The 25,392-nt window shown below is 41.5% G+C and overlaps 3 protein-coding genes across 4 annotated transcripts; 1 reads left to right on the top strand and 2 right to left on the bottom strand.

The window, feature by feature from the left end:
- Positions 1 to 3,727: 3,727 nt before the first annotated feature.
- On the bottom strand, positions 3,728 to 6,754 carry LOC130208520 (neurogenic differentiation factor 4-like). Its single transcript, XM_056437700.1, has 2 exons — positions 6,635 to 6,754; positions 3,728 to 5,229 (listed from the first exon to the last, which is right to left on the bottom strand). Exon 2 carries the CDS (start codon positions 5,221 to 5,223, stop codon positions 4,225 to 4,227), a length of 999 nt encoding a protein of 332 aa, XP_056293675.1. The 5' UTR covers positions 5,224 to 5,229; positions 6,635 to 6,754; the 3' UTR covers positions 3,728 to 4,224.
- A 6,566-nt stretch (positions 6,755 to 13,320) lies between these two features.
- Positions 13,321 to 17,086, bottom strand: endou (endonuclease, polyU-specific). The gene is made up of 9 exons (XM_056437684.1): positions 16,679 to 17,086; positions 16,434 to 16,556; positions 16,220 to 16,342; positions 15,052 to 15,226; positions 14,747 to 14,952; positions 14,005 to 14,118; positions 13,810 to 13,916; positions 13,571 to 13,713; positions 13,321 to 13,489 (listed from the first exon to the last, which is right to left on the bottom strand). The coding sequence occupies exons 1-9, from the start codon at positions 16,734 to 16,736 to the stop codon at positions 13,369 to 13,371; spliced, it is 1,170 nt and encodes a 389-aa protein (XP_056293659.1). The 5' UTR covers positions 16,737 to 17,086; the 3' UTR covers positions 13,321 to 13,368.
- Positions 17,087 to 18,919: 1,833 nt separating this feature from the next.
- tsfm (Ts translation elongation factor, mitochondrial) lies at positions 18,920 to 24,619 on the top strand. Of its 2 annotated transcripts, none has more exons than XM_056438492.1 (6): positions 18,920 to 19,267; positions 19,770 to 19,922; positions 20,066 to 20,194; positions 20,321 to 20,443; positions 22,475 to 22,556; positions 24,037 to 24,619. In XM_056438492.1, exons 1-6 carry the CDS (start codon positions 19,253 to 19,255, stop codon positions 24,429 to 24,431), a joined length of 897 nt encoding a protein of 298 aa, XP_056294467.1. In that variant the 5' UTR covers positions 18,920 to 19,252; the 3' UTR covers positions 24,432 to 24,619. The 2 variants fall into 2 exon arrangements, with proteins under 2 accessions (XP_056294467.1, XP_056294466.1); XM_056438491.1 differs by lacking the exon at positions 18,920 to 19,267 and adding an exon at positions 19,295 to 19,464.
- Positions 24,620 to 25,392: the final 773 nt, after the last annotated feature.

Below are 25,392 nucleotides of genomic sequence, written 5' to 3' on the forward strand. Positions count from 1 at the left end.
AGTCCCGGCTACATATCTGTAAAGGATTCAACCGGGCGGTGAGTATAACATTTCATCCACTAATGATAACTTTACTAGCATTACTCATACGTATTTTGTAAACCGTGACTCTCAGCAGTCCTCAAATGTTTCAGCACCGGACAGTTCCTCTTGTCGCGCGCTCCTCAGACACAGGTTGTGGTGATCGATCCACACAAGAATGCGCAGGGAAGAGACAACTGTACTGTACCTTTGGGATGCCTCTTTGCATTTTATAATTACGTTATGTGTTTTTATTCAGTGTCTCCCCCCTCTCTCAGGGTAATCCTGGTCAACTTGTGAACTGATAATGCCCCAAGCGAGATAAAGTCACTTACAGGACTTCAATCTGGGGCATCGCAGGATTTTCTCCGTGGATGAAGCGACGACCATGGGATTAAATGAACATCGATGTTCCAGATCAGTGACAGACGACTCAGGTTGAATCGAAATCAGACATTTCCAAATGCAGAAATAATAATGGGAGCAGAGTTGTAGTTTAACACCCTTCTCTGCTCTTCCATTCGAGCAGTTACCACCCTTGACTTTAGAGTAGAGACTGTGTCTGTCCACGGCCACTTCAATTAAATAAATCAAAAGTAAGCAGAGAGAAGTCGTACACAATAACCTTATACAAGTTAACACCATTATTTCGACAGTGCTACAAAATAGGTCTATTAAATGTGGTCTCCTAAATATTCGATCTCTGTCATCTAAAGCTGTGTTACTGAATGATTTAATATCAGATAATCACATTGATTTATGTTGCCTAACTGAAACCTGGCTGAGCCATGAAGAATATGTCTGCCTGAATGAATCGACTCCTCCAAGTCATATTAATACTCACATTCCTCGAGGCACAGGTCGAGGAGGTGGAGTAACAGCCATCTTTGAATCAGGCCTATTAATTAATCCTCAACCAAAATTACACTACACCTCATTTGAAAGCCTTGTTCTTAGTCTTTCATCCAACCTGGAAAACACTACAGCCAATTCGATTTGTGATTCTGTACCGCCACCAGGTCCATATTCAGAGTTTATATCTGAATTCTCAGAATTTATATCAAGTTTGGTTCTTAAAACCGATAAAGTTATTATTGTTGGAGATTTTAATATCCATGTGGATGTTGATAATGATTGCCTTAGTGCTGCATTCATCTCCTTGTTGGACTCGATTGGCTTCTGTCAGAGTACAGAAACCCACTCACAGCTTTGGCCACACGCAGATCTTGTTCTTACTTGTGGCGTAGACATTGAGCATCTGAGCGACTTCCCACAGAATCCTCTTCTGTCAGACCACAACCTCATAACTTTTGAATTTATACTACCGGAGTGTACTCCGTTAGTCAAAAGTTTCTACACTAGATGTCTAACTGATGGTGCTGTAGCTAAATTTAAAGCGATTCCTTCTGTATTTGATTCGATACCACGTCTCAATATAACAGAGGACTCCTGGTCTAACTTTAGTCCGTCCCAGATTGATCATCTTGTTGACAGTGCCATAGGCTCTCTGAGAATGACACTGGACTCGATAGCCCTCTGAAGAAGACAGTGAGAGAGGAGGTTTGCTCCTGGGTATAACCCTCAGACCCGTAAACTGAAGCAAGCGTCACGCAGCTTGAGCATATGGCGTTCAACTAATCTCGAAGAATCCCGCTTAGTTGTGAGATAGTCTTAAAACATATAAGAGGCCCTCCGTAATGCCAGAGCAGCCTATTACTCATTAATAATAGAAAAAATAAAACAACCCCAGGTTTCTCTTCAGCACTGTAGCCAGGCTGACAGAAGTCACAGCTCTGTGGAGCCGAGCATTCCTATAAACCTTAGTGGTAATGACTTTATAGACTTCTTTAATGAAAGATTTTAACTATTAGGGACAAGATTAATAATCTCTTGCCCATAACCAGTGCCAATCTGTCCTCAAGTGGAATGGCCTTGGAAACCGCTGTATGCCCTGGTGTATATTTGGAGGATTTTCTCCTATCAACCGTGACCAATTATTTTCAACGGTTTCTACTTGAACACGTCTACCTGTCTCTTGGACCCCATCCCGACGAGGCTGCTTAAAGACGTTTGCCTTTAATTGGCGGCTCTCTATTAGATATTATCAATGTGTCTCTGCTAACAGGCCACGTACCACACTCCTTCAAGGTGGCTGTTATTAAACCTCTCCTGAAGAAGCCCACTCTGGATCCAGAGGTATTGGCTAACTACAGGCCGATCTCTAACCTCCCTTCCTCTCCAAGATCCTTGAGAAAGTGGTCGCAAATCAGTTGTGCGACTTTCTACATCATAATAGTTTATTTGAAATTTCAATCAGGATTTAGAAAACACCACAGCACCGAGGCGGCACTGGTGAAAATTACAAATGACCTCTTAATGGCAGCAGATAAAGGACTCCTCTCTGTCCTGGTCTTGTTAGACCTTAGTGCTGCATTCGACACCATTGACCATGACATCCTGTTACAGAGACTGGAGCAGTCGATTGGCATTTCAGGCACGGCACTAATTTGGTTTAAATCCTATTTATCAGATCGATCTCAGTTTGTATTTGTAAACGATGGCGCCGATAACCACCAACGTTAATCACGGAGTTCCACAAGGTTCTGTGCTTGGACCAATTTTATTTACCTTATACATGCTTCCTTTGGGCAATATTATCAGGAAACACTCCATAAACTTTCATTGTTATGCAGATGACACTCAACTATATTTATCGATAAAACCAGAGGAGAGCAACCAACTCTGTAAAATTCAAGCATGTCTTAAAGACATAAAACATGGATGACCTGCAACTTCTTGATGTTAAACTCAGACAAAACCGAAGTAATTTTAATCGGCCCTGAGCACCTCAGAGATCAATTATCTGGTGATGTGGATTCTGTAGACGGCATTGCCCTGGCATCCAACACCACTGTAAAGAATCTTGGCGTTATCTTTGATCGGGACTTGTCCTTTAACTCCCACGTAAAGCAAATCTCAAGGACTGCATTCTTTCATCTACGTAATATTTCAAAATCAGGCACATCTTGTCTCAAAAGATGCAGAAAAATTGGTTCACGCGTTCGTTTGTGCGAGACTGGATTACTGCAACTCCTTATTAGCAGGCTGCTCTAATAAATCTCTTAGGTCTCTCCAGTTGATCCAGAATGCTGCAGCTCGTGTTCTCACTAAAACTAAGAAAAGAGATCACATCACTCCTGCACTAGCTGCTCTGCACTGGCTCCCAGTAAAATCAAGAATCACTTTTAAAATTCTTCTCTTAACCTACAAAGCCTTGATTGGTGATGCTCCATCATATCTTAAGGAGCTTGTCGTACCATATTGCCCACTAGAGAGCTCGCTCACTAAATGCGGGACTACTTGTAGTTCCTAGAGTCTTAAAAAGTAGAATGGGAGCCAGAGCCTTTGGTTATCAAGCTCCTCTTTTATGGGACCAACTTCCAATTTCAGTCCGGGAGGCAGACACAGTCACCTCGTTTAAGAGTAGACTTAAGACCTTCCTCTTTGACAGAGCTTATAGTTAGGGCTGAATCAGGTTTGCCCTGGTCCAGCCCCTTGATATGCTGCTATAGGCTTATAGCTGCCGGGGACGTTTAGGATGCACTGAGTACCTATCTCCTCTTTTTCTCTCCTTAAGGATGATTTTTCATCTCTCAATCACACGTTACTACCTCTGCTTCCACTCCGTAAGTCCTTTTGACTTTACGTCTCATGGGGTCATCGGACCCTATGAGGCGGCATAAATCTATCTGCCTGATGGATCGTCTGGGTCGTGGAATTCCTGCTCATGACTACGCCACTGTCCTGTTGAGACTCCGCCACTCCTCCTCCCCACCGCCATCTGCCTGATGGATCGTGGAGGTCTCCATCGTGGAATATGCCTACTATGAACTATTCATACACTCTGTCATATTCATTGAATGTATTTTAACTCTAAATCTGTCCTTCTGTACACATTACATCTATTGCATCTGTCCATCCTAGGAGAGGGATCCTCCTCTGTTGCTCTCCTCCAGGTTTCTTCCTTTTTCCCCTGAAGGGTTATTTGGGAGTTTTTCCTGGTCCGATGTGAGGTTTTGGGGCAGGGATGTCTATGTGTACAGATTGTAAAGCACTCCGAGACAAATTTGTAATTTGTGAAATTGGGCTATACAAATAAACTGAATTGAATTGAATTGAAACAGTCGACTGTCCTGATCCGTCTTAGTCTCTGTAGGCGGAGGTTATCTGTCGGGGGGGCATGTGCTGTGGATGGTAGGAGTTATATGGACCCTCCAAGTGTCCGTTATAGCCGGTTTGAGTCTGATACAGGCTCTGGTCCACAGGGGAGGGGGAGTAGTGGTGAGAAGGTGGGTAGTGGGGTGAAGGCTCCTGTTTGGGCATCAGGTTACTGCTGATGCTCAGAGGTGGTGTAGGGGGGCCGTCGTACGGAGGGGTCCCCACTCCTCCGGCATTATACTCATTTGGCGAGTGATTCTCATTCACTCCTCCTTTTATGGCCCTCAGGTGAAGCAGGTGAGCAGAGTCAAAAGTGCCATAAGGCGGACTTGGCAGTCCTGGAGAGGAGTAGCCCACCACGCCATCGAGGGGAGCAGGTACGGCCCGGGCTCTGTGTCTGTCCTCAGGCCTCGCCACAGCACCAGACGCTGGTCCCAGCTGCAAGCAGCCAGCCACCAGGTTGCTGGTGGGCTGTGAGAGGCCCTTACACAGCGTCTCCATGAAGGCCCGGCTCTCTGTGGAGAGGCCCCCCTCCATAGCCTCAGACAGAGCGCAGATGTAGTTGCGGGCCAGTCGTAACGTCTCGATCTTAGACAGTTTCTGTGTTTTGGAGTGACATGGCATAATGGTGCGCAAGTTCTCCAGTGCATCATTTAGACCGTGCATACGCGAACGCTCTCTTGCATTAGCCTTCACACGTCTTGCACGGAATCGCTCCTGCCGGGCCTTTGTTATCCGCTTTTTCTTGGGCCCGCGTCGCTTGGACTCGTTTTCATCCTCGGGTCCCTCCTCCTCATCCTCCTCATCCTCCTGTGCATCCTCACTCCCCAGCTCACTGTCCTGTTGATTCACTCCACCTGCTCTGTAGCAGTGTGATGAGACTGACGCATCCCCATCAGGTGAGCTCATGTCTCCGTCCATCCACTGCAGAGGGCTGACGGCCTCCTCCCCCTCGCCTTGTCTCACATATGGTTTAATCATCATGGTACTCTAGAAACAACACAACATTTTTGTCAAACACATGTGCTTTTTAATCAACACTTTTACAACCACGGCAGAAGAATGACAATGGTCAAAAGTAACGATGTAATATTAAAATATTGCAATCATACTTTCACTTCAAGGATGTATTACTTTATCCACTTCTGTTTTAGACTGTTTTAATCCATATAGTTTTAGACTAAAAAAACAGCAAAATCTTGATGCTATCTATGACATATGTATGTAATAATACTATCAATTATGTGGAAATATATAACACAATGTCAGGTTAACACCAGGCTAAATGATTGTTAGTATTTAGGATGCTGTTCATACATCAGTTGACTGAATAGTTTCTCTTCCGTGGTTTGTGATAAAGAAGTATGACAAAGCAATGGATCAGGACTAGCGCTGCAACTGTGAGAATACTGAGGTCAAGTCCTCATTATCTTTTTTTCTGGGAATTAGATTGTGTTGTTGTTGTTGCAACAAACAGGATATTTACAAACAATTTAAACATACACATTTCAGTATTTAAAGAAGAGTTTAAATGTGATACAAAATAAAGGATTTTGTATTTCTCCACCTCACACTGTCCTTTGTTTAAGTGAATTCAAATTACAGAAAATATAATAAACAGTTTGAGGAATAAAAATGAATAAAAATAAAAATAATAGGAACTTGTCATTTCTTCTTTTTGGTGTCAATCAAATGTGTTTGCATCAGCATCGGGGGACTTTGGTATTTCTTAAGTCCCGGCTACATATCTGTAAAGGATTCAACCCGGAGCCGGTGAGTATAACATTTCATCCACTAATGATAACTTTACTAGCATTACTCATACGTATTTTGTAAACCGTGACTCTCAGCAGTCCTCAAATGTTTCAGCACCGGACAGTTCCTCTTGTCGCGCGCTCCTCAGACACAGGTTGTGGTGATCGATCCACACAAGAATGCGCAGGGAAGAGACAACTGTACTGTACCTTTGGGATGCCTCTTTGCATTTTATAATTACGTTATGTGTTTTTATTCAGTGTCTCCACCCTCTCTCAGCTGGTCAACTTGTGAACTGATAATGCCCCAAGCGAGATAAAGTCACTTACAGGACTTCAATCTGGGGCATCGCAGGATTTTCTCCGTGGATGAAGCGACGACCATGGGATTAAATGAAACATCGATGTTCCCAGATCAGTGACAGACGACTCAGGTTGAATCGAAATCAGACATTTCCAAATGCAGAAATAATAATGCCTCGCCTTTAAAGTGCGTGCATGAACTGCTATTTGCTAAATATACTTTTTGTAAATAACTGATAATATATATAGTAGATGCGATTGAAAATACACACACAAACGAGTCCTTTAAACTCATCCAGGATACTAAATTCCATGCATATATTTTTTTAATCTCTCACCGTGTTGTTGTGTCCCGGGACCTCCTCAGGAAGTTGGCCGATGATATGTTACTTTTACAGATTGGTGTCTCTGTAGCTACTGTCAAACGGTGAAGAGAGGTGTCTGTCTCTGGTGTCTCCCGGTGCAGAGCTGTCCCACAGGTTATCAGTGTGGGTCACTCTGCGGGGGCTCTGGGTTTTAAACTCCACGTCAAAGCTCCTCCCTTCTCCCCCATCCAATTTATGTTGACGCGCTTGAGCTCGCGCGTGGCCGGCCCGTGGCTCAAGTCCCTGAAGCTCGCCTCACGCGCGCGCCTGCGGGGTGTGTGTGTGTGTGTGTGTGTGTGTGTGTGTGTGTGTGTGTGTGTGTGTATGTGTGTGAGTATGGTCAGGGAGATGTGCATAAGCTCACTGAAACTCTCCAGACAAACTGGAGAGGCCCAGGCCTTTGTTGCTTTGCGAGGGCGGCCGCCAAATCCGCAACACGTTTGCATTGAACGGAGCAGAGACGCGCTCAGTCGGCTGAGCCTAACTGTCTGTGACAGCTTGAAGTTGCGCGTGAGCAGGTGTTTGCTCCATCCCCTCTTCTGCACTGCAGAAACAGGCTGTTGAACAAGTTCATCTCACCCAAGAGGCAGCTCTGACCAGACGGGGTACGTTTGGTCACATGGTGCATATAGTGTCTCTGGGACTTAACAGCTTCTTCTCTCTGCTGTAGGTCCATGCCCTAAATCAGCAAAACGATATTGAATGTTGTAGCCGGACTTCAAGCTCTCACGTACTTTACACGAATTATGAAATACATTCCACTATAAGTAGCGTTGAGGTTCTGCCTTACAATCCATGACTTAAGCAAAAAACACCATCAGAAAAATATACAATAAGTAAGTAAGCATATCAAAAGTAAAAGCAAATTGTATGCACATTCTCACTTTGATACTGTTGTATTATTATGGATTATTATTATTGATAGGATTGCACAAAATGTAAAAGCAATGTATACTGATCTTTATGTAAAATCTGGATCAGAAAAATAACTATATAGGAATAAAGGCACTAACTATAACTACAAATGGTGATGCCGTGGAAGAATACTTTTTGGTCAAAAGACCTTTTTAGAATACTGTGTTTTTTTAGACAACAGCTAAAAAGTATAGTGAAGTAAAAAGTACAGTATATCTGGTATAAGTACAACATGGCAAAACATGTAAATGCTCAACTAAAACGAGTACTCCATTGATTAGCATTACAGTCCTACAATAATGTCAAATGATTTATACATCAATTTAAAGTTATTTTAATTAATGTGGCAGAAGCAGTAATATCAGCTTTTTTATTCGACACATGTTTCTCCCTTTTTAAGGGCTGGAGCCATACATTTCCCACAATATAACTCGAGTTCATGAGTGTGATATAGCGGAGACTTTAGCCTCAAGCAGATATGAGGAGAGGCTAACTCCACACCCCAGGTAGTTTTATGTTTCAATCATGCAGTCTTCTGCCACAACTGACGCTGAAGTGATATCACTTAAGTTCATTTATCGGACATGACAGCTCCAGCCACAAAGGGCGTTAATACAACTTTATTCATATGATAACCTCTCAGACTTGGAAATACACTTTGATGTGTTCCCCCTTTCTGAAGTGCAGTACTTGTATCAGTGTACTTGGTTACATTCCAACACTGGTAGTTTTCAACAGGGAAAAATCTGTATCATCAGCAAAGCTGCTGGATGTAATTCAATTCAGTTATAGCCCATTTTCACAAATTACAATTGTGTCTCAGAGTGCTTTACAATCTGTACATATAGACATCCCTGTCCCAGAACCTCACATTGAATCAGTAAAAACTCCCAAACAACCCTTCACGGGGAAAAAAGGGGAGAAACCTTCAGGAGAGCAACAGAGGAGGATCCCTTTCCAAGATGGACAGGTGTAATAGATGTAATGCGTACAGAAGGAATCATTATACATAAATTAAAACACAGTAACAACACAACCAATGAATATGACAGAGTGTATGACTAGTTGGTAGTAGGCATATTCCACGATCCAGACCTCCATGATTCATCAGGCAGATGGATCATGGAGGTAATGATGTATGTATTGCTTTTCTTTTAGTATCCTATAAGTTAACAATATCAAAAGTTGATTTGATCAATTATATCTGAGGCTTTGCACTGACCAAGAAAGAAAACGTTTGTGGAGGGTTGGCTCTTGCAACATTCACGTGCCTAAACAACCAGTCAAGGATTTAATAATGTGCAAAACATTCTCATGTTTTAGAGCAGTTTAACAAAAGCAGAACTGTGAGGTTGGTTTATCGCTATATGATATTGATACATACACTTATAAAGTAACTCAAAAGGGGCATGCTGTGTGTGGAACTAAAGATAACTGTGTCTTACCAGGACTGATTTATACTCCTTCGGAGAATAATGCACGTCCTTCTTAGTATACTTGTAAAGCCACAACCAAAAGGCTTGCGTCAGTAGACAACTCAACTGTGACCCATTATATTTGCCTAAAATGATCAACATTAGGTTGTAGATTTGGTATATACACACACTAATTCAAGTGTAAGGATACATTAAATAGTGCATTAGTATTTTGGTCTTGGTCTGTCAGAACCACGCTAAGGTCCTGTGATGACGATGTGAGCAATAACAGAATATCCTGTTGACCCTGACATCGCTGTTTGGGGAACAGGGAGGCATTTGCATGATTTAGGAACAGAGCACCTTATGCTCAAACAGAGAGGCTTGAGTTAGGTTACGAGGTAATCTGCATGGCCAGTGTGCTTCTCATTCTCGCTTCATTCCCAGGCCGACCACCTTCCCCACTGCTCCTCCCTGTGGGTCTTTGCCTTTCCTATTCCACACCTGCTGCCTGAAATGGGAATAGCAGAGCCGGGCCTCTGGCATCCCAGGAGTGTGAGTAGCAGGGGAATATGATAGCTGAGGCCTTGTGTCCTCATTGCACACACTCATAACACTGGGATTCTAAAAGAAATTGGAATTTGTATTTTATTTTGTCTTCGGGGTATGCAACCTAACTTGCTGAATGCATCTGTCATGACAAACATCTCTTTCACTTCATCATTTTTCTTTTCAGTCTGTCCCACTTACTCTATATCACCCTGTCTTTATCTTCCACAAGTGGTGCTCAAGTGTAATAGTGTATGTATGCCATCGTGTCCCCAGATCCCTCAGTGCTGACCTCACACGATGAAGCTCTACTGCAGATGGCCTTCTCTTCAACATATCTCTTATTTTAACAGTCTGTGGCTCAGATGCTCATCCATCCTCCACTGGCTGTCAGCTCACTCAGCATGTTCACATTGCTCAGAGGACACTGCCTCACCTTAACAAGGTATGTTCGTGAGATGGGAATTGAGTTTATTATAATCATTAATATGAAGGACGGATAAAACTTCACTCCAGTACACACACAAACATGACCTTCCCATGAATCCCCAGTGTATCTGTTTGTGACAGTGGGGGAAAGTGGACTTTGTCCATCTGTCATACTGGAAGTCCTCTGAGAGATGCCAACGCCACAGCACGAGGAGTGAGTGTATGTCAAGTGGGTGTTTGCGTAGTTCATATTTAGGGATGTGGGTGGATTGCATACCAAAGTAATCAAAATAATGTTCTTCTTCTTACAATATTAGCAGCCCTGGATATATTGTGATTGCAGTGATACTGTGATGAGGTGAGTGCAATGGATCAAGATTGTATCGCTCACTGCATGTGTGTATCCACTTCAAATGATAATACGGTCATGAAATTGTTTGGAAAGCACACAAGACACTCTCGAGAATGAATGTTGCTCTGTATTTCATGGTCCCCCATCAACTTTAGAAATGGCCGGCATTTAAGCCAAAACTTGAACCTCCCTCCAGCCCAGCACCGACCCTGGGGAGACAGGGGTGATGTTGACCATGCGTCCTCCTCCGAACCATCTCATTGATGGACCCCACTACTGGGTAAAATAGTTACCCCCCTCTGCCTGAACCCCTAAACCCCCTTAACCCTTCCCTAAACCCACTGTTGGCCCCCTGTTGTGCATGCTCATTGGCTGACCGCCTTCAGGCGTCCCTTTTCCACGGGTCCATTGTCTGGCCCCATAAGCAGCTTTGTTTCTGCATGTGCAGCTGGGCTAGCCTGCGCAGCCATTAGCCACAACACGCTCAAGGGAGAGCGGGATAATATAATTACAAAACAAAAGTCAGGTGGCTCACGAGATCTGCCGGGAGAAGCCCATTTGGGGGAGAAGCGAGGACACGCTGGCGGGTGGCCAGCTATAATTTGATTATGAAGTTGTGTGAGTGACAAAAGAAACAATTGAATCTCTTTTTTCTTTTATTTGCCCCACTGTGGTTTAATTTGATTCCACTGGGGCTTTAAAAAGAAGGCAGTGTGAAAAGAGAGAAGATTTACTCTTCTAATTTCAAGTCACCAGCTCAGAAAATGTAATGTGCTCTGACAAAATAGCGAGAGAAATTCTTCCCTGAGCTAACTTTATTGTTACTACAACACTTTGACTGCATGGGAGGCCCAAATCAGATAAATCGCTGAATGCCACATTTTTCCTGTGAACTGACTGGTCTTGTGCTCTTGTTTTGCATGAATGCACAAAGACTGCTGGACAATAGGATCAGTGGCAGATCCATCTCCTGTAATACGTTCTTCAAACAGGGCTGCAAGTGTGTCCCCCTGTTCTGTCGGCAGACCAGAATTTATCCTGTTAGTCACCCTAGATGAGTGAAAGAGTAAAATCAACCCCCATCCCAGCTGGACGGACAGACACACACACACACACACACACACACACACACACACACACACACACACACACACACACACACACACACACACACTTAACCCCACACTGGGGAGTTATACACACAGCTTTATGGACAGCTGATAAGAACAGGTTTAGCTGGTGCCTACTGTTTGAAGCAGGTCAAGCAGAACAAGATCTGTGAATGTCTTTTTTTTTCCATAGTTCATACTGCTAAAGACTGCATTTTGTTTAGTTTTTTTTTGTTTAGCTGTTATATAAGACAATAAGCAATTGTGTCAGATGCACACATGCTCTCACTACCGAAGGGTTGGTGTCAGTATTGTGCTAGCTCAGGGTGTGTAAACGCCCATTTCTTGCCCCATTAGGCACAGTTTGATCGTGCCCCTGGGAGAACACCACATTCTCTTGGTCTGGAAGACTGTTCACGAGAGGTTACACTGCAGATTAATCGACTGTCTGGTTACTGTTTTTTATAAGTATCCACTTGTATAAAGAAAACGAGTGTGCCACTTATGAAAAGAATCCATATGCAAAGATATATATATCCCATTTTATTTAATTGTATTCCTACTTTAAAAAAAACTTGTATGGATATATACAGGACTGTCTCAGAAAATTAGAATATTGTGATAAAGTTCTTTATTTTCTGTAATGCAATTAAAAAAACAAAAATGTCATGCATTCTGGATTCATTACAAATCAACTGAAATATTGCAAGCCTTTTATTCTTTTAATATTGCTGATTATGGCTTACAGCTTAAGAAAACTCTAAAATCCTATCTCATAAAATTTGAATATTTCCTCAGACCAAGTAAAAAAAAGATTTATAACAGCAAAACAAAATCAAACATTTGAAAATGTGTTTCCAGGTGTTTCGAGTTAATTAGACGATTCAAGTGATTTGTTTAATACCCTACTAGTATACTTTTTCATGATATTCTAATATTTAGAGATAGGATATTTGAGTTTTCTTAAGCTGTAAGCCATAATCAGCAATATTAAAAGAATAAAAGGCTTGCAATATTTCAGTTGATTTGTAATGAATCCAGAATGCATGACATTTTTGTTTTTTTAATTGCATTACAGAAAATAAAGAACTTTATCACAATATTCTAATTTTCTGAGACAGTCCTGTATACATATATATTTATATATATATATATATATTTATATATATATATTCCGTTGTATTCCTACTTTAAAAACAACTTGTATAAATATATATATATGTATATATTCCATTTTATTCCTACTTAAAAAAAACTTGTATAAAGAAAACAAGTGCGCCACTTTCTTAATATATATATATATATATATCCATCCATCCATCCATTATCAATTCCGCTTATCCTCATTAGGGTCGCGGGGGCGCTGGAGCCGATCCCAGCTGACATCGGGCAAAGGCAGGGGACACCCTGGACAGGCCGCCAGTCCATCTCAGGGCACACATAGAGACATACAACGATTCACTCTCACATTCACACCTATGGGCAATTTAGACATCAATTAACCTGCAGCATGTCTTTGGACTGTGGGAGGAAGCCAGAGAACCCAGAGGGAACCCACGCTGCCACGGGGAGAACATGCAAACTCCACACAGGAGGACCGCCCCGACCGGGATTTGAACCCACGGCCCTCTTGCTGTGAGGCGAAAGTGCTAGCCACTACACCACCGTGCAGCACAGCATATATGGAATGGAATATATATATTCCATTTTATTCCTACTTAAAAAAAAACTTTTTAGTATAGTATAAGCTGTCGCGGTCCATTTATGTCACCACATATGTTTTTACTTTTAAACAGAAAAGTTCAATTAAATTCATGTAAACCTCTCACTGAGAAAAGTGATTCTTATGTGGGTATTACTTTTCAATGTTTACATCATGCGTGAATTTAAACACAAACATCCTTCTTTGTGTTGCTTATGTTTTATTAGATGGCAGCTTTAGTTCTGAGGTGTTGCCGGAAAGGCAGAGCCGATATACTTCTTTCCACCACCATAGGAAGAATTATCCCAGGTGTAAGTTTGGAAGATGAGCTCCTTTCCCCCCAGGCTCACACGACACCTGGATGGACAAGAACAAATGTGATGTGGAAAATCACATTCTGGAAAACATCCCAAGAGACAAGACAAGAGGTATACTCACTGTTTTCCCGGGCGAGTGATGTAACAAAGACTGTATAAGGCAAAGTCAAATTCAGGGCTGCAGCCAATGACTGCAGAACCGACCTGCTTGAAGTAGCCCTCCCACATAAACTGCATCCCCATGACATCAGGGTAGGAAGTCCACTGAGAGCAGGTGAAAGAAAGACATTTGGAAAGTGAAGGGAGTGCCGCTCGCGTCAGTTTAAATCAGCACATTGAGCTCTACATTGTAAAGCTTACGGGCCCATTGAAGCTGTGGCTGTAGTAGTTCAGATTTCCTCTTTTTTCGAGAAGATAAAACTGGATCCAGTTGTGGAAACCAGACACCTTTCCTCCCTTGATCTCTCCTATGAAGGACATTATTTTTTGAATAATCAATCAAAAAAAATGTGCAAAACATCTGTGGTGTTTGGAAGAAATCTGCTCTGTCCAAACCTGCAAAGATGTGTTCAAAGCCGCTGGAGTCCATCTTGTTGTTGTTGCGTGAGTACAGACCAAACCACATCATCTTCAGATCTTGAATGAACTCTTCCTCTGACACATAGATGCCTTAAAATACAAAATAACAAGGATTCACTGTCAGTTCTACTTGACACTTGGCAGGTGCATTGCTGGGGACCCAAGGGAATTCTGTGTTGAATTTGGAGTCAAGATTGAAAAAGTTGGAATAAACTAGGACTCTATGTGCAGCAGCGGGGGAGCTTCAGGGCTCTGCAGTCCAGCATGTCAAGCAACTAATATGGCCATTTAGAAGTTACCTCCAATACTGCACCAATGTTTCTGACCACGAGTTACCACCTGGGTGTGTTTTTTCTGATTTAGTGATTTTGGGGACAAACGCCATCTTGCTTTACTTTGCCCCCTTTCTGGAACTGGTAATGTTGACATTGGCAGTGGTATTGTTGTATTGTATGCAGTCATGCCAATGATTACATTTAAATTGATAGCTACTTTAAGAAAAATTCAAATGAGATCAAATTGTAGACCACAGCTAACTCACTGTCCTCGTGGCAACATTTTTGTGGGGTTATCTGTCAAAGCATTATAGGAACTCTAGTTCCAAAATGTTGCGCAGAACTTTCCGCAATGAGGAGATTGAGCAGGAGACCACTAGCATCAACAGACATGTGTGGCTCCACCAGTGTCTGGATGTGTACTTTACATGTGGACCTATTACCCTTGGTGTAGAGGAAAGCAAACAGCTTCCTGCCCAGCTCAGTGTTGGACATGGTCTCCCTGACGAAGGCTTCCTGCTCAGCCAGCTGCTGAGGACTGAAGTCCTCTGTCTGTCCAGTCATCCTGTCGTAGTTGTCCAGCACAGCAAGTAGAGCAGCGTAGGTGGGTCTGGAGAACAGAGCCTCCTCATTCAGGTATCGGAACAGGCTGGAAGAACAAACACAAAACAACACCAAAAAGAGGGTCAATATTTGACATCAAGTTCAAGCAGAAGACAGTGCTGCGTTAATAAGATCGTCTTCTCACGGTCTAGAGGACAGATCGTCCTGGGAGCTCGTCTGAGAGCCGCCCACCAGAGCCTGAGAGTCAATGATCAACTCTGAGGCTGAGGCCTTGTTTGAATCCAAAGCATAGAGCATCTCAGAGAGAGCCTTGATCTCAGCATCAGTGATCAGACCACCTCCACCTCCACCGCCCTCACCTGCAGAACATCACAAACACACACAGATAGTTACTGTATCATGTTAGGGGTGGTAGCACTTGTGTATTTCTACCTGGTTAGTTAAAAAAAGTGAGACTTGTAATGGAGTATATTTATATTACAGTATTGCTACTTTTATCTCAGTCAAGGATCTCAGCACTTCCTCCACCACTGAGTATTATTACTGTGGAAGAAGGGAGCATGTTAAGTTAAGTGAAGTGTTTTATAGTCCACCAGCGACACCTGCTGGTCAAACACTGAAAGCAGATTTGAGAGGTTCAGATCCTATATTTAGGTGAAAGTACCAAAACCACAAATTTAAAATAATCCAATACGAGTAAAACGTGTTCATTTAAAACTGTAATCAAATAAGTATTATCAACTTAATGCACTGGAAGTTTCAAAAGTAAAATGAGGAGTGATTGATTTTTTTATATAGATTATAATAAATCGCATGATTAATACTGATGCATCAATCCATAGGTAGTATTTTGCTTTTGTGGTTGGTAGAAGCGGGGCTAATTTAACTTATTTACATACAGTGAGGTAGTAGTCCAGTGGTTCCCAACCTAGGAGTGACAAAGGGTCAAGAGTTAAATCTGAGGAGTCCTGAGATTATTAAAAGGAGAAAAAGAAAGTTCTGACACCACATTTGCAGGTTTTTTTTTTACCTTTCTCAAATCGTTGCTTTTAGTTAAATATTATATATTTTAAAATATCAAGCAGTTCTTCAAATAAAACTTTGAGACGTATAAAAGGATGCTCTCTTTTTGGTGGAACTGCTGACAACTCAGATGTCTAATTGAGAACCTGCAGTATTGGGCTGAATGTTTAACTTCTTGTATTCAGTGTCCACCCTGGGGAAATGACCAGGTGTCATACGTGAAGGAGCTGCTCAGGAAACACAATCAGCTAGAAACTTGCTATTTGTTGTAAAATACTATCTGACACGTTTGGCGGGAACCGCTATCGGCAACACGTGGTTGTTCTTACTGTCACAAAGGTCTGCGAAGTCGCTGCAGCAGTTGTTGTGCTGGGCACACTTGGAGTTGCAGTGGCACTTGTTCTGATTGTTGTATTTCTCGTCACATCTGCCTTTACAAGATGTGGCTCCAGCTAGAAAGTAAAGAAACAGAGATTTGATATTTTCCGTCGGAAGTCTGCGTTGTGTTATGGATTAGTTATAAAATAAAACTTTGTCATGTACCTTTACATATTTGATTGTAGTCAGAACAACAGTCTTTGAAGCGTTCACAGGACGAGTTACACTGACAGGACAAACTATTGTCTGTTCCATAACCACACCGACCCTGACATGAGTCCAGAGTGTCTGAGAATCAACAGGACAGATTGGTTTCTTAGTGACAGACCGACATGTAACTGTATTACATGGTTATACATAAACCAAAAAGAATAGGTTATGTGTTAATAGAGGAGAAAAATATATCTTACTGCTGTATCCCTGGTGGAGCAGGGTTGTCCAAAGTGCCAGTACAGCAAAGACCTTCATTTTGGCTCAGCTGCAACCTGAAAACAATTTGAACTGACTGTTATCATGATCCTCCTTATAAAGGAAGTGTTACGTGACCAAGCCAAGCGCTACGCTTACACTAAACCAGCCCATAAGTCAGGAGGTCAATCACTTCTCCGGGACCGTGTTTAGTGGATACAATTGGTTATCAGATATTTTAACTCTAAAATAATTATACTGTTTTTAATGACAATGAACATTTGTAAATAATTTGTGATTGATATGTTGTAGAACAGGAGTGTAAATCAACAGTGTGTCATCTGTATCTCAGCTCTGTGAAACTACACACCTGCTTGGCACAGAGGTGGCACTTTCAATGTATCAATATATCAAGGTTTTTTTGTGTAAATAAAAATGTAACTGATCCAAAACAGGTAAAAATAAGTTTCCACATGAGCATCCGTCCTACCAGAGTGACCAGGTGCTGCATTTCACAGGATCTCTGCAAGCGCGGAATAGCTCACCTGCTTCAGTGACACTGTTGAGATCACTTGCTCACACGGCGAATACCAACCATCAGCAATGCATACAGGCCCTTAAAGCAATGCATACTGTAGAGCAGTGGTTCTCAAATGGGGGTACGGTACACACCCCCCTGGAGGTACGTGAAGGCATGCACTCCAGGGGCTACGTGAGTTTTTTTAGCTCACGTAAATTAGTATTCATTAAAAAATCCTTTAAAAATAGTTATTTAATAAATATAACTTACATTTATGTTTTATTGATTAAATAAAAAAATCTTAAGGATTTTTGAATCCACAAACACACAGACACACACGCACATACACACACACACACACACACACACACACACACACACACACACACACACACACACACTGCTGCTGCACATAGAGGTAACTAATTGCTTTGTCTTTGAAAATGTGAGAAGAAATGGGGGGAAATGCTAATTTTCTTAGACATATTGCTTGTTTGTCTGACCCAACAGTCCAAAATCCCAAAATATTCAGTTTTAAAATCCTCATGTTGTAGAAGCAAAAGGTTTGGGAGTTCCGTTCGAAAAAATACTGAAAATATGAATGGATGAGCAAAACAGTTGCGGATTCATTCTGTCAATCAACAAATTGTTAGAAGTTGTTCTTAAATTTTAACAACACACAATCTAATTAACATTTTTAAAACAGTATAATTAAAATCTACACTAGTCTAAAATGAATATCTCCGAATAAAATTAGTATCTGATGAGATGGTTACACATCGACGAATAATCCCATTTCATTGTAATGCAACAGTGCAATCTTCAGTTTTCTATAGTTGAATAAATCAGACACTGATGACACAGCGCTATGTTTTACTTCTTTCTTCTTTTTTTTAACCAAAAATAATTTGCGCATGCAGGTTCGGGGATACTTTGCTGGAAATAAATTTCACAGCCGGGTACATCACTGAAAAAAGGTTTGAGAACCACTGCATATAGTGAAATGTTAGGCTTATTATATTCTGAGGCAGGTGCTGTCAAACATACACTTGCAAAGCACTTAACACTTGTATAACAAAAGCATCTAACAGTAATACAAGAACAGTTCAGCTTCCAGTGCAACCAACCATGATATATCAGAATAAACAGGGAGATCGATGAAGGTACTTATAAAATACTACAAAATGGAAATACGTAAGCGCCTCAAAATTAAACTGAAAAAAGTACAGTATTTTATTAATGTAGTCTAATTAGTTACATTACACTTCTGAGAATAACAACATGTAGCTGTCGAAGGTTGGGAAAAGATGACCAGGACAGCAAAGTAAAATTCAAAACAAAGTGGATTTAATCAAGTGTGGTAGAACAAAAGTCCAAAGACACAAAATATTTAACGTGCAGCACGGGCCTGGATGAAGTCAGCTAAAAGCATCGTTCGATAACAGACTCAAATTCTCAAGGAGAACATGACTCTTTATAATCTTTTAGAGCAAGCGTGATTGGATAATATAGATGGAGACGTAACTCGGTTTAAACTTTGTCCGTCTCATTGTTGGAGCTCAGGGTGGTCCCACCCTCTGGGCTCACGACAGCAACACTGGTTGGTTAAAACAGATGGAGGTGTTCCTGGTTTAGACTTTGAACACCTTCTGATGGAGCTCAGGGTGGTCCCAGCATATATCCCAGAATGCATTTCACCAGCAACCGGAAACAGTAACGGAGGAGAAAATAAACTACTGACAGTTGACTTTTTATAAATACTACTGTTGTTGAGTCACGGAATGTAATTTTACTGTAAAAAATAATTTACATTGAATAATTAGAGTAAACCCAGGAGCAAGAACAGCTGATGTGGTGACGTCATCAAGTCAGCTGCTGTTCCAATCGCAGAAAGACCGTCCTCCCGTCGTCCCGTCCTCCCGTCCTCCGGAGTTTGGACTCCCAAGACCAGACTCCCAAGTCCAGACTCCAAAAGAACACAAGTCTGTACTCGTGGACTTTGAATTGAGAAACGCCGATAGCCTACCACATTATTGTGGGGTCAGGATCGAGCAGGATGTTAAACACAACTGTAAGCTTCTCCCAGACGGTAGAGGGCGCTGCGCAGTTATCAGCGGCTCTTCTCAGAGTACTTTTGTCCCTCCTCGGCTTCCTTACCCAACGTGCACTTCAATGACATTCTGAGCTTTGATAAGTCAGTTCTTTGCAAATAGTTCAATGATGTCGTTAACCTTTTTATTCCGAACAATTACAAGAGACTTTGCAAAGGTGAGCGCATAAAGCTTTACACTTGGTTATTTTAAAAATCATTGTACCTGAAGCTCGAGCTGTTATAAGCTGTCGTGTTGGTTAGCTTCCTTATTTTCTGATTCATGAGCTCAACGTTACTGGTTCAGTTCCAGTGAGTTACCTATTTATTTTATGTTTTAGAAATCATCGTGGCTGGATGTCTCTGGAAAATCTGTTATCTAAACATGGCATTTGTGGATACAAAGTTGTGCACGCTGTCCACTAAAGACAGAGTTGGCCCCAGGTCACCTAAGTGTTCACATTCTCCCATCTGTCGTCCTCAGATCACTATTTCTCATCATGTACAGTCGTTACACACAGGCTGTCAGCTCCTGGCGGCTGAGAAAGCCCTCCTGATCAAACTGCGGAAAAACACTGGCTACACTTTCATTAACTGCAAGAAAGCACTGGAGAGGTTTGATAATGACGTCACACAGGTAACTTAACCCCCTACTCTCAATCTGCCTGCACTCAGAATACAAGTGTGCTAAAGCATTATATATGTATTGTGTGTGTAATGTGTGTATGTTGACTTGTGAAACGAATAGCTGTGTCGATGATGTCATTTCTAATCGTTCAGGCAGAAACCTGGCTCCATGAGCAGGCCCAGATTGAGGGCTGGAGCAAAGCAAGCAAGCTGGTGGGTCGCAAAGCCAAAGAGGGACTCATTGGTCTGTTCATTCAAGATCAAGCTGCAGTTATGGTGGAGGTAAGAGCTGTGATACAGGGGTTAATTACAAGCACAATAAGTCCTTTATTGCTTTTTTAAGTGTTGGATGTGGTATTCAGCCTTTCAGCTATATATGTTGTCTTTCTTCTTCTCTGCTGTATGCAGGTAAACTGTGAAACAGACTTCGTGGCCCGTAATGAGAAGTTCCAACAGCTGGTTAAGGATGTGGCCTTTGTCACCTTGGCTCACCACCTGAATAAAACCCAAAGCAAGACAGGATATGTTAAGGTAAATGCAGTGGCGTGCCGTGGGCCTCGTTTGTTTGTGAAAACATTCATTCTTTGGCAATAAACCTGTTTCTGATTCTGATTCTGATTCTGATTCAGTGAGGTCCTACACAGTCCCACCCGAATTAATCCACCTCTTATTACTATCATTATGATGGCATGGCTCTAGACACTATACAGTTAGACAGAGATGCAGTATAACCAGGCGTTGCGTCACCTTGAAATTGACATTTTTATTCAGAGAATTGCAGGGGAAGTGTGCAATACAGTCCAGTTCAACTAATAGGCAAGAACATACTCGAGTGCAACAGTTATATTAATATTCTTCTTCTATCCATTTCTGGTAACACAAACTTTGAGCTTTAAGTCCAACTTTTTTTTACATTGTGTTCACTAAACAGCGCAGTCACCCAGAGCAGTTTCACCGTGATGATGAAAGTTCCTGTTTACCCAAACACATGACACAATGAGTCTTTTCAATATTTCCCTATTTTTCTTCACCTTTTCATTGTGCAGATCGGTTGCCCTGCGCGCTTGTTCGTTGATCTGTAGATCCGCTCGGGTGTCCCCAGAAGTTTTCAAAAGCACCGATGCTTGCAAGTGCCGAGCCGTACTCTGGTGTCTCGTTGCTGCCTTGGTTAGACAACTCAAGTTTGCAAAGCCAGTGTGGCTTCCAACACCAAATCGATCACTTGCAAATAATAGGCATTCCCAGCAGTCCGGTGTGCAGAGCTTCTCGGAGCCTGAGTCATTGGTAGCGCTCGTAGTTGAAACTTTGAAAGTGGCGAACGAACCCCTGTCCCGCCTGTGACGGGCTTTGTAGCGTCGGCTTCGGTCTTAAAGTTCGTCTTGAGAATGGCGTTATAATTATATCCTCGACCAAATCGATATCTTCTCCTCCTTCCGCCATTGTGGGTTGAAAAGCTTCGTAGTACGCGAATTAATTCGTTTATCAAATTCAGTTTCCTAGTTCTGAGGTTCTGCATATACCTGCCCATAGGCCCCGCCTCTCAATATTGGTAATCCAATCAAAAGACGTGCAGCACTACGCCTGCTAGCTGGCTCCTGTGCCGGTTCCGGGGCCTTCTAGCAGGCCTACAGGAGCCAACTCTAAAGCTGATTGGTTGACACAAAATGTTCATTCCCATTCACTTTAAGCTACCAGCGCCCGCAATGTTGATTCTGAAGGCCTGAGGGCAGATTTTAGCCCCCTAGCAACACACGATGGCTGAATATGATTGGATAAAAGATCTAACATAAAGACCAGCCCTCCAAATCTCAACCTGGGGCTGGAAGCAGTGCAACCAAAAGGAAAGCTATGAAATGAAGAGTATAACTCTTACTCTGGGGAATAATTAAATATATATTTGTGGGAATATTTATTTTAAATTTTTTTTAAATATTCTGATGATGTTTAGGCCAGCAGAGAAGGCCTTGCTGGCCCTGACGGCCCACCACTGGGTGAATGCCATTGGGCTTCAGCCTGTACTGGGGAGAACTTCTCTCTTCACTGTGGCACTCAGTGCTAGAAATAACATGTACATATATGCTTAAAGAGGATGGATATACTGATCTGGCTTCATATCAACATAAAATCGCCATATAATCGGCCTTATTAATAAAAGATATATAAAAGTGCAGGTGTAAATAATGACGTGGCAGTAATGATGGCTGAATTCCATTTAGCTGCTTCGGTTTGAGGGTTTATTGTTCTTGCTGGTTCACACTGTCATGCTGAGAACACAGCGAGCCAGTGTTACGTTAGTACTGTGAAAAAGACCTATTGATCATTCATATAATTGCAGAGTTAACTACTAATCTTTGTTAATGAAGCTACAGCACTCATTATGTTTTCATATTATGTGCATGCAGTGATTATAAAACTACATTATCAGAAATGATTTTGTTTCTTTCATTAGTGATTTGCATCTTCAATGTCAGATAATATGACTGCATACCACTGAATACAACACTGTCAACTCATGTCCTTTGCTCTGCTTTGATTGTGCTTACATACTACATGTGTTTCTAGAGTGTCCTGGCAAGTGATGAGTTAAACAAACTCTGTGTGGATGGAGGAGCTTCACTTTCTGATCGGGTGGCTCTCACAATTGGTCAGTAAGAAAATGCTTCATGACACCATATAAAATACATTAAAACACTGTTTTAGTTTAAAACACCAACACCAGCAGTTTATGATTTTCTTTTATTTGAAAAAAAGACATATTTAAACTTAAATTTAGAAATGTTTCACGCCCTCCACCATGGAAGAAATAACCACTATTTCTGCTTTATACTTGTTGTGGACATCCCACAAACGTCGGAACATCTAACGCCCTCGTGTTTGGGTTCATAACATTAATGTCATATATACAGGACTGTCTCAGAAAATTAGAATATTGTGATGAAGTTCTTTATTTTCTGTAATGCAATTAAAAAAACAAATGTCATGCATTCTGGATTCATTACAAATCAACTGAAATATTGCAAGCCTTTTATTCTGATTTATTGCTGATTATGGCTTACAGCTTAAGAAAACTCAAATATCCTATCTCTAAATATTAGAATATCATGAAAAAGTATACTAGTAGGGTATTAAACAAATCACTTGAATTGTCTAATTAACTCGAAACACCTGCAAGGGTTTCCTGAGCCTTGACAAACACTCAGCTGTTATAAATCTTTTTTTAACTTGGTCTGAGGAAATATTAAAATTTTATGAGATAGGATTTTAGAGTTTTCTTAAGCTGTAAGCCATAATCAGCAATATTAAAAGAATAAAAGGCTTGCAATATTTCAGTTGATTTGTAATGAATCCAGAATGCATGACATTTTTGTTTTTTTAATTGCATTACAGAAAATAAAGAACTTTATCACAATATTCTAATTTTCTGAGACAGTCCTGTATATATATTTATATACATTTATATATATTTATACAAAACATCACCCGTAGGCTCACACAGCTCGGTGAATTTCACCGACTACATCTGAATGACTGCCGCTTCCAGCGCTTCTAGAGTAGCAGCAGACAGTTTGATTCCCCAACGGCGCGACGTCAGTGACAAAAGTAAAAGCTCAAGTTGGGCTTTAAATGAACTACACCTCGGGCGCATGACTTCACGCCATCACCACTAAGATAAAGGCGTGATGATGTTTTGTAGCCACTGATAGCCACTTATCACCTTTTTTAAGACCAAGTATAAGCTTTATTATTCATAATTGGTATTTACTGACATGTTTCATATCATAGAAACAAAAATAAACATTTACTTTGAGACGATGGAACCGTAAGTGCAAAAATGCAAACTCATTTCCACGTTTTAAAACTCATTCCTGCAGCACACGACTGGATGTTCTAACAGTGAAAGTAAATCAAACACAACGTCATGAAATGTATAATTCGTTAACCGCAGAAAAAAAGGACAAACCTTCTAAAAAAATTTGACCTCGCAAGAATTGTAAATACTTTATACTCTAGAAAGGAGGGTCCATTCAGACCTTAACATTAAATCATCTATAAAATAAAGTTACGCTGAAATAAAAAAAAATCGTACAAATCTTCTTTTCATGCTTTCCCCTCTTTGCTCTCAGGTCGCCTCGGTGAGAACATGTCAGTGAGGCGGGCCGTGACGGTGAATGTGCCGGCTGAGTGGCACATTGGCTCATATGTACACGGGGGTGTGCGTAACCAGACTGAGGTGGCCATGGGTCGGTACGCCTCCCTGGTCGTTTTTCATGGGGGCGAGAAGGGAGAATTAGAAGTTCTAGGACGTAAACTGGGACAGCATATCGTGGGAGAGGCCCCTGTGGCCCTGGGCAACATGGATGACCTGCCTGGTGGTGAAAGTGAGACACGCCTGCTGCCTCAGACCTTCTTGGGAGACCCCAGCAGGACTGTTGCACAGTTCCTCAGAGGTCAACAAGCTCGAGTGCTGGACTTTGTCCGATTTCAGTGTGGGGAGACAGCCAGTGAAGAAGCTAAATGAAGGGATGACAAATTATTTTTGGATAAATAATTACACTGTGTCTTTAGTTAATATTAAGATGAAATGCAACTACACATTTATTCTTGAACATTCAGAAAGCAGACTATTTGAAAGCAAAATATGTAGGTCTACCAACACTGGTGCCTCATGAAATTATCAATCCAACAATAAAATGTTTTTTCCTTGAATTCTTAGTCCATATTTATTTGTATATGCTACTCAGTATTTTGAACGATAAGATCAACATGGACTTCCTCTTAATCAGGTAACTGCCTGACTTGCTCCTTCTTCCATGTTTTCTAAGTTCCTTTGATGTATTTACGTGAGGTTGACTGGAAGAAAATGTTCATGTCTCGATGGAACTTGGATTTCTTTCAACCCAACGTGCATTCTCACAAGAAGCTTTGAAATGCTAGAGACACATTCTCAACAAAACAAGAACCTCCCCAATACACTTTTTAGGGTTTTAAAAGGGTGTTGCGTAGAAGGACGGCAGAAGTGCATGTAATTAGTGATGTTGCTTTTTGAATAAAAGGTGGTGAGACAACAAGCCTACAAGGTGTCTGTTCTAAAATTACATGTTTGATCATTTTGTCTATCTTGCAAACTCCTGCTGACTGACAACTGATGTTTACCAACTGTACTCAGAAAACATCAGACAAACATCTACTAGAAGCAAGTGTGTCATACAGCACAGGTCCACTGAATTGTTCTGGTTTTGAAAAATCAGCACTATCAGACGATGCTCTACTTTATCTAGTTTTTAATCATGGCTGTAACACCCAATTATGTGACCATTTACCACAAAGTACGAAATAAAATGTATTGCATTTCACTTTTTGTATGATGCAATGCAGAGTTGGGCCAACTTTGGGATGTGTTTAGCCAGTTTTAAACTTCATTGTGAAGGCTAAGACAAACTTTTATTTTGTGTTGGTTTTGAGTTCTGTTTTCCAATCTC

Source organism: Pseudoliparis swirei, chromosome 18 (assembly GCF_029220125.1).
Source record: "Pseudoliparis swirei isolate HS2019 ecotype Mariana Trench chromosome 18, NWPU_hadal_v1, whole genome shotgun sequence".
NCBI classification, from domain to species: domain Eukaryota; kingdom Metazoa; phylum Chordata; class Actinopteri; order Perciformes; family Liparidae; genus Pseudoliparis; species Pseudoliparis swirei.

Bases quoted from the DNA above. Each gene is read 5' to 3' on its own strand.
- tsfm (XM_056438491.1), top strand. From the start codon at position 19,414: ATGATGTCGTTAACCTTTTTATTCCGAACAATTACAAGAGACTTTGCA. The intron at 19,923-20,065 runs GTAACTTAACCC...CTAATCGTTCAG, and splicing joins TTGATAATGACGTCACACAG to GCAGAAACCTGGCTCCATGA. The intron at 22,557-24,036 runs GTCAGTAAGAAA...CTTTGCTCTCAG, and splicing joins TCGGGTGGCTCTCACAATTG to GTCGCCTCGGTGAGAACATG.
- endou (XM_056437684.1), bottom strand. From the start codon at position 16,736: ATGAAGGTCTTTGCTGTACTGGCACTTTGGACAACCCTGCTCCACCAG. The intron at 16,557-16,678 runs GTAAGATATATT...GTTGATTCTCAG, and splicing joins GCTCCACCAGGGATACAGCA to ACACTCTGGACTCATGTCAG. The intron at 14,953-15,051 runs GTGAGAAGACGA...TTGTTCTTCCAG, and splicing joins GACGATCTGTCCTCTAGACC to CCTGTTCCGATACCTGAATG.
- LOC130208520 (XM_056437700.1), bottom strand. From the start codon at position 5,223: ATGATGATTAAACCATATGTGAGACAAGGCGAGGGGGAGGAGGCCGTC.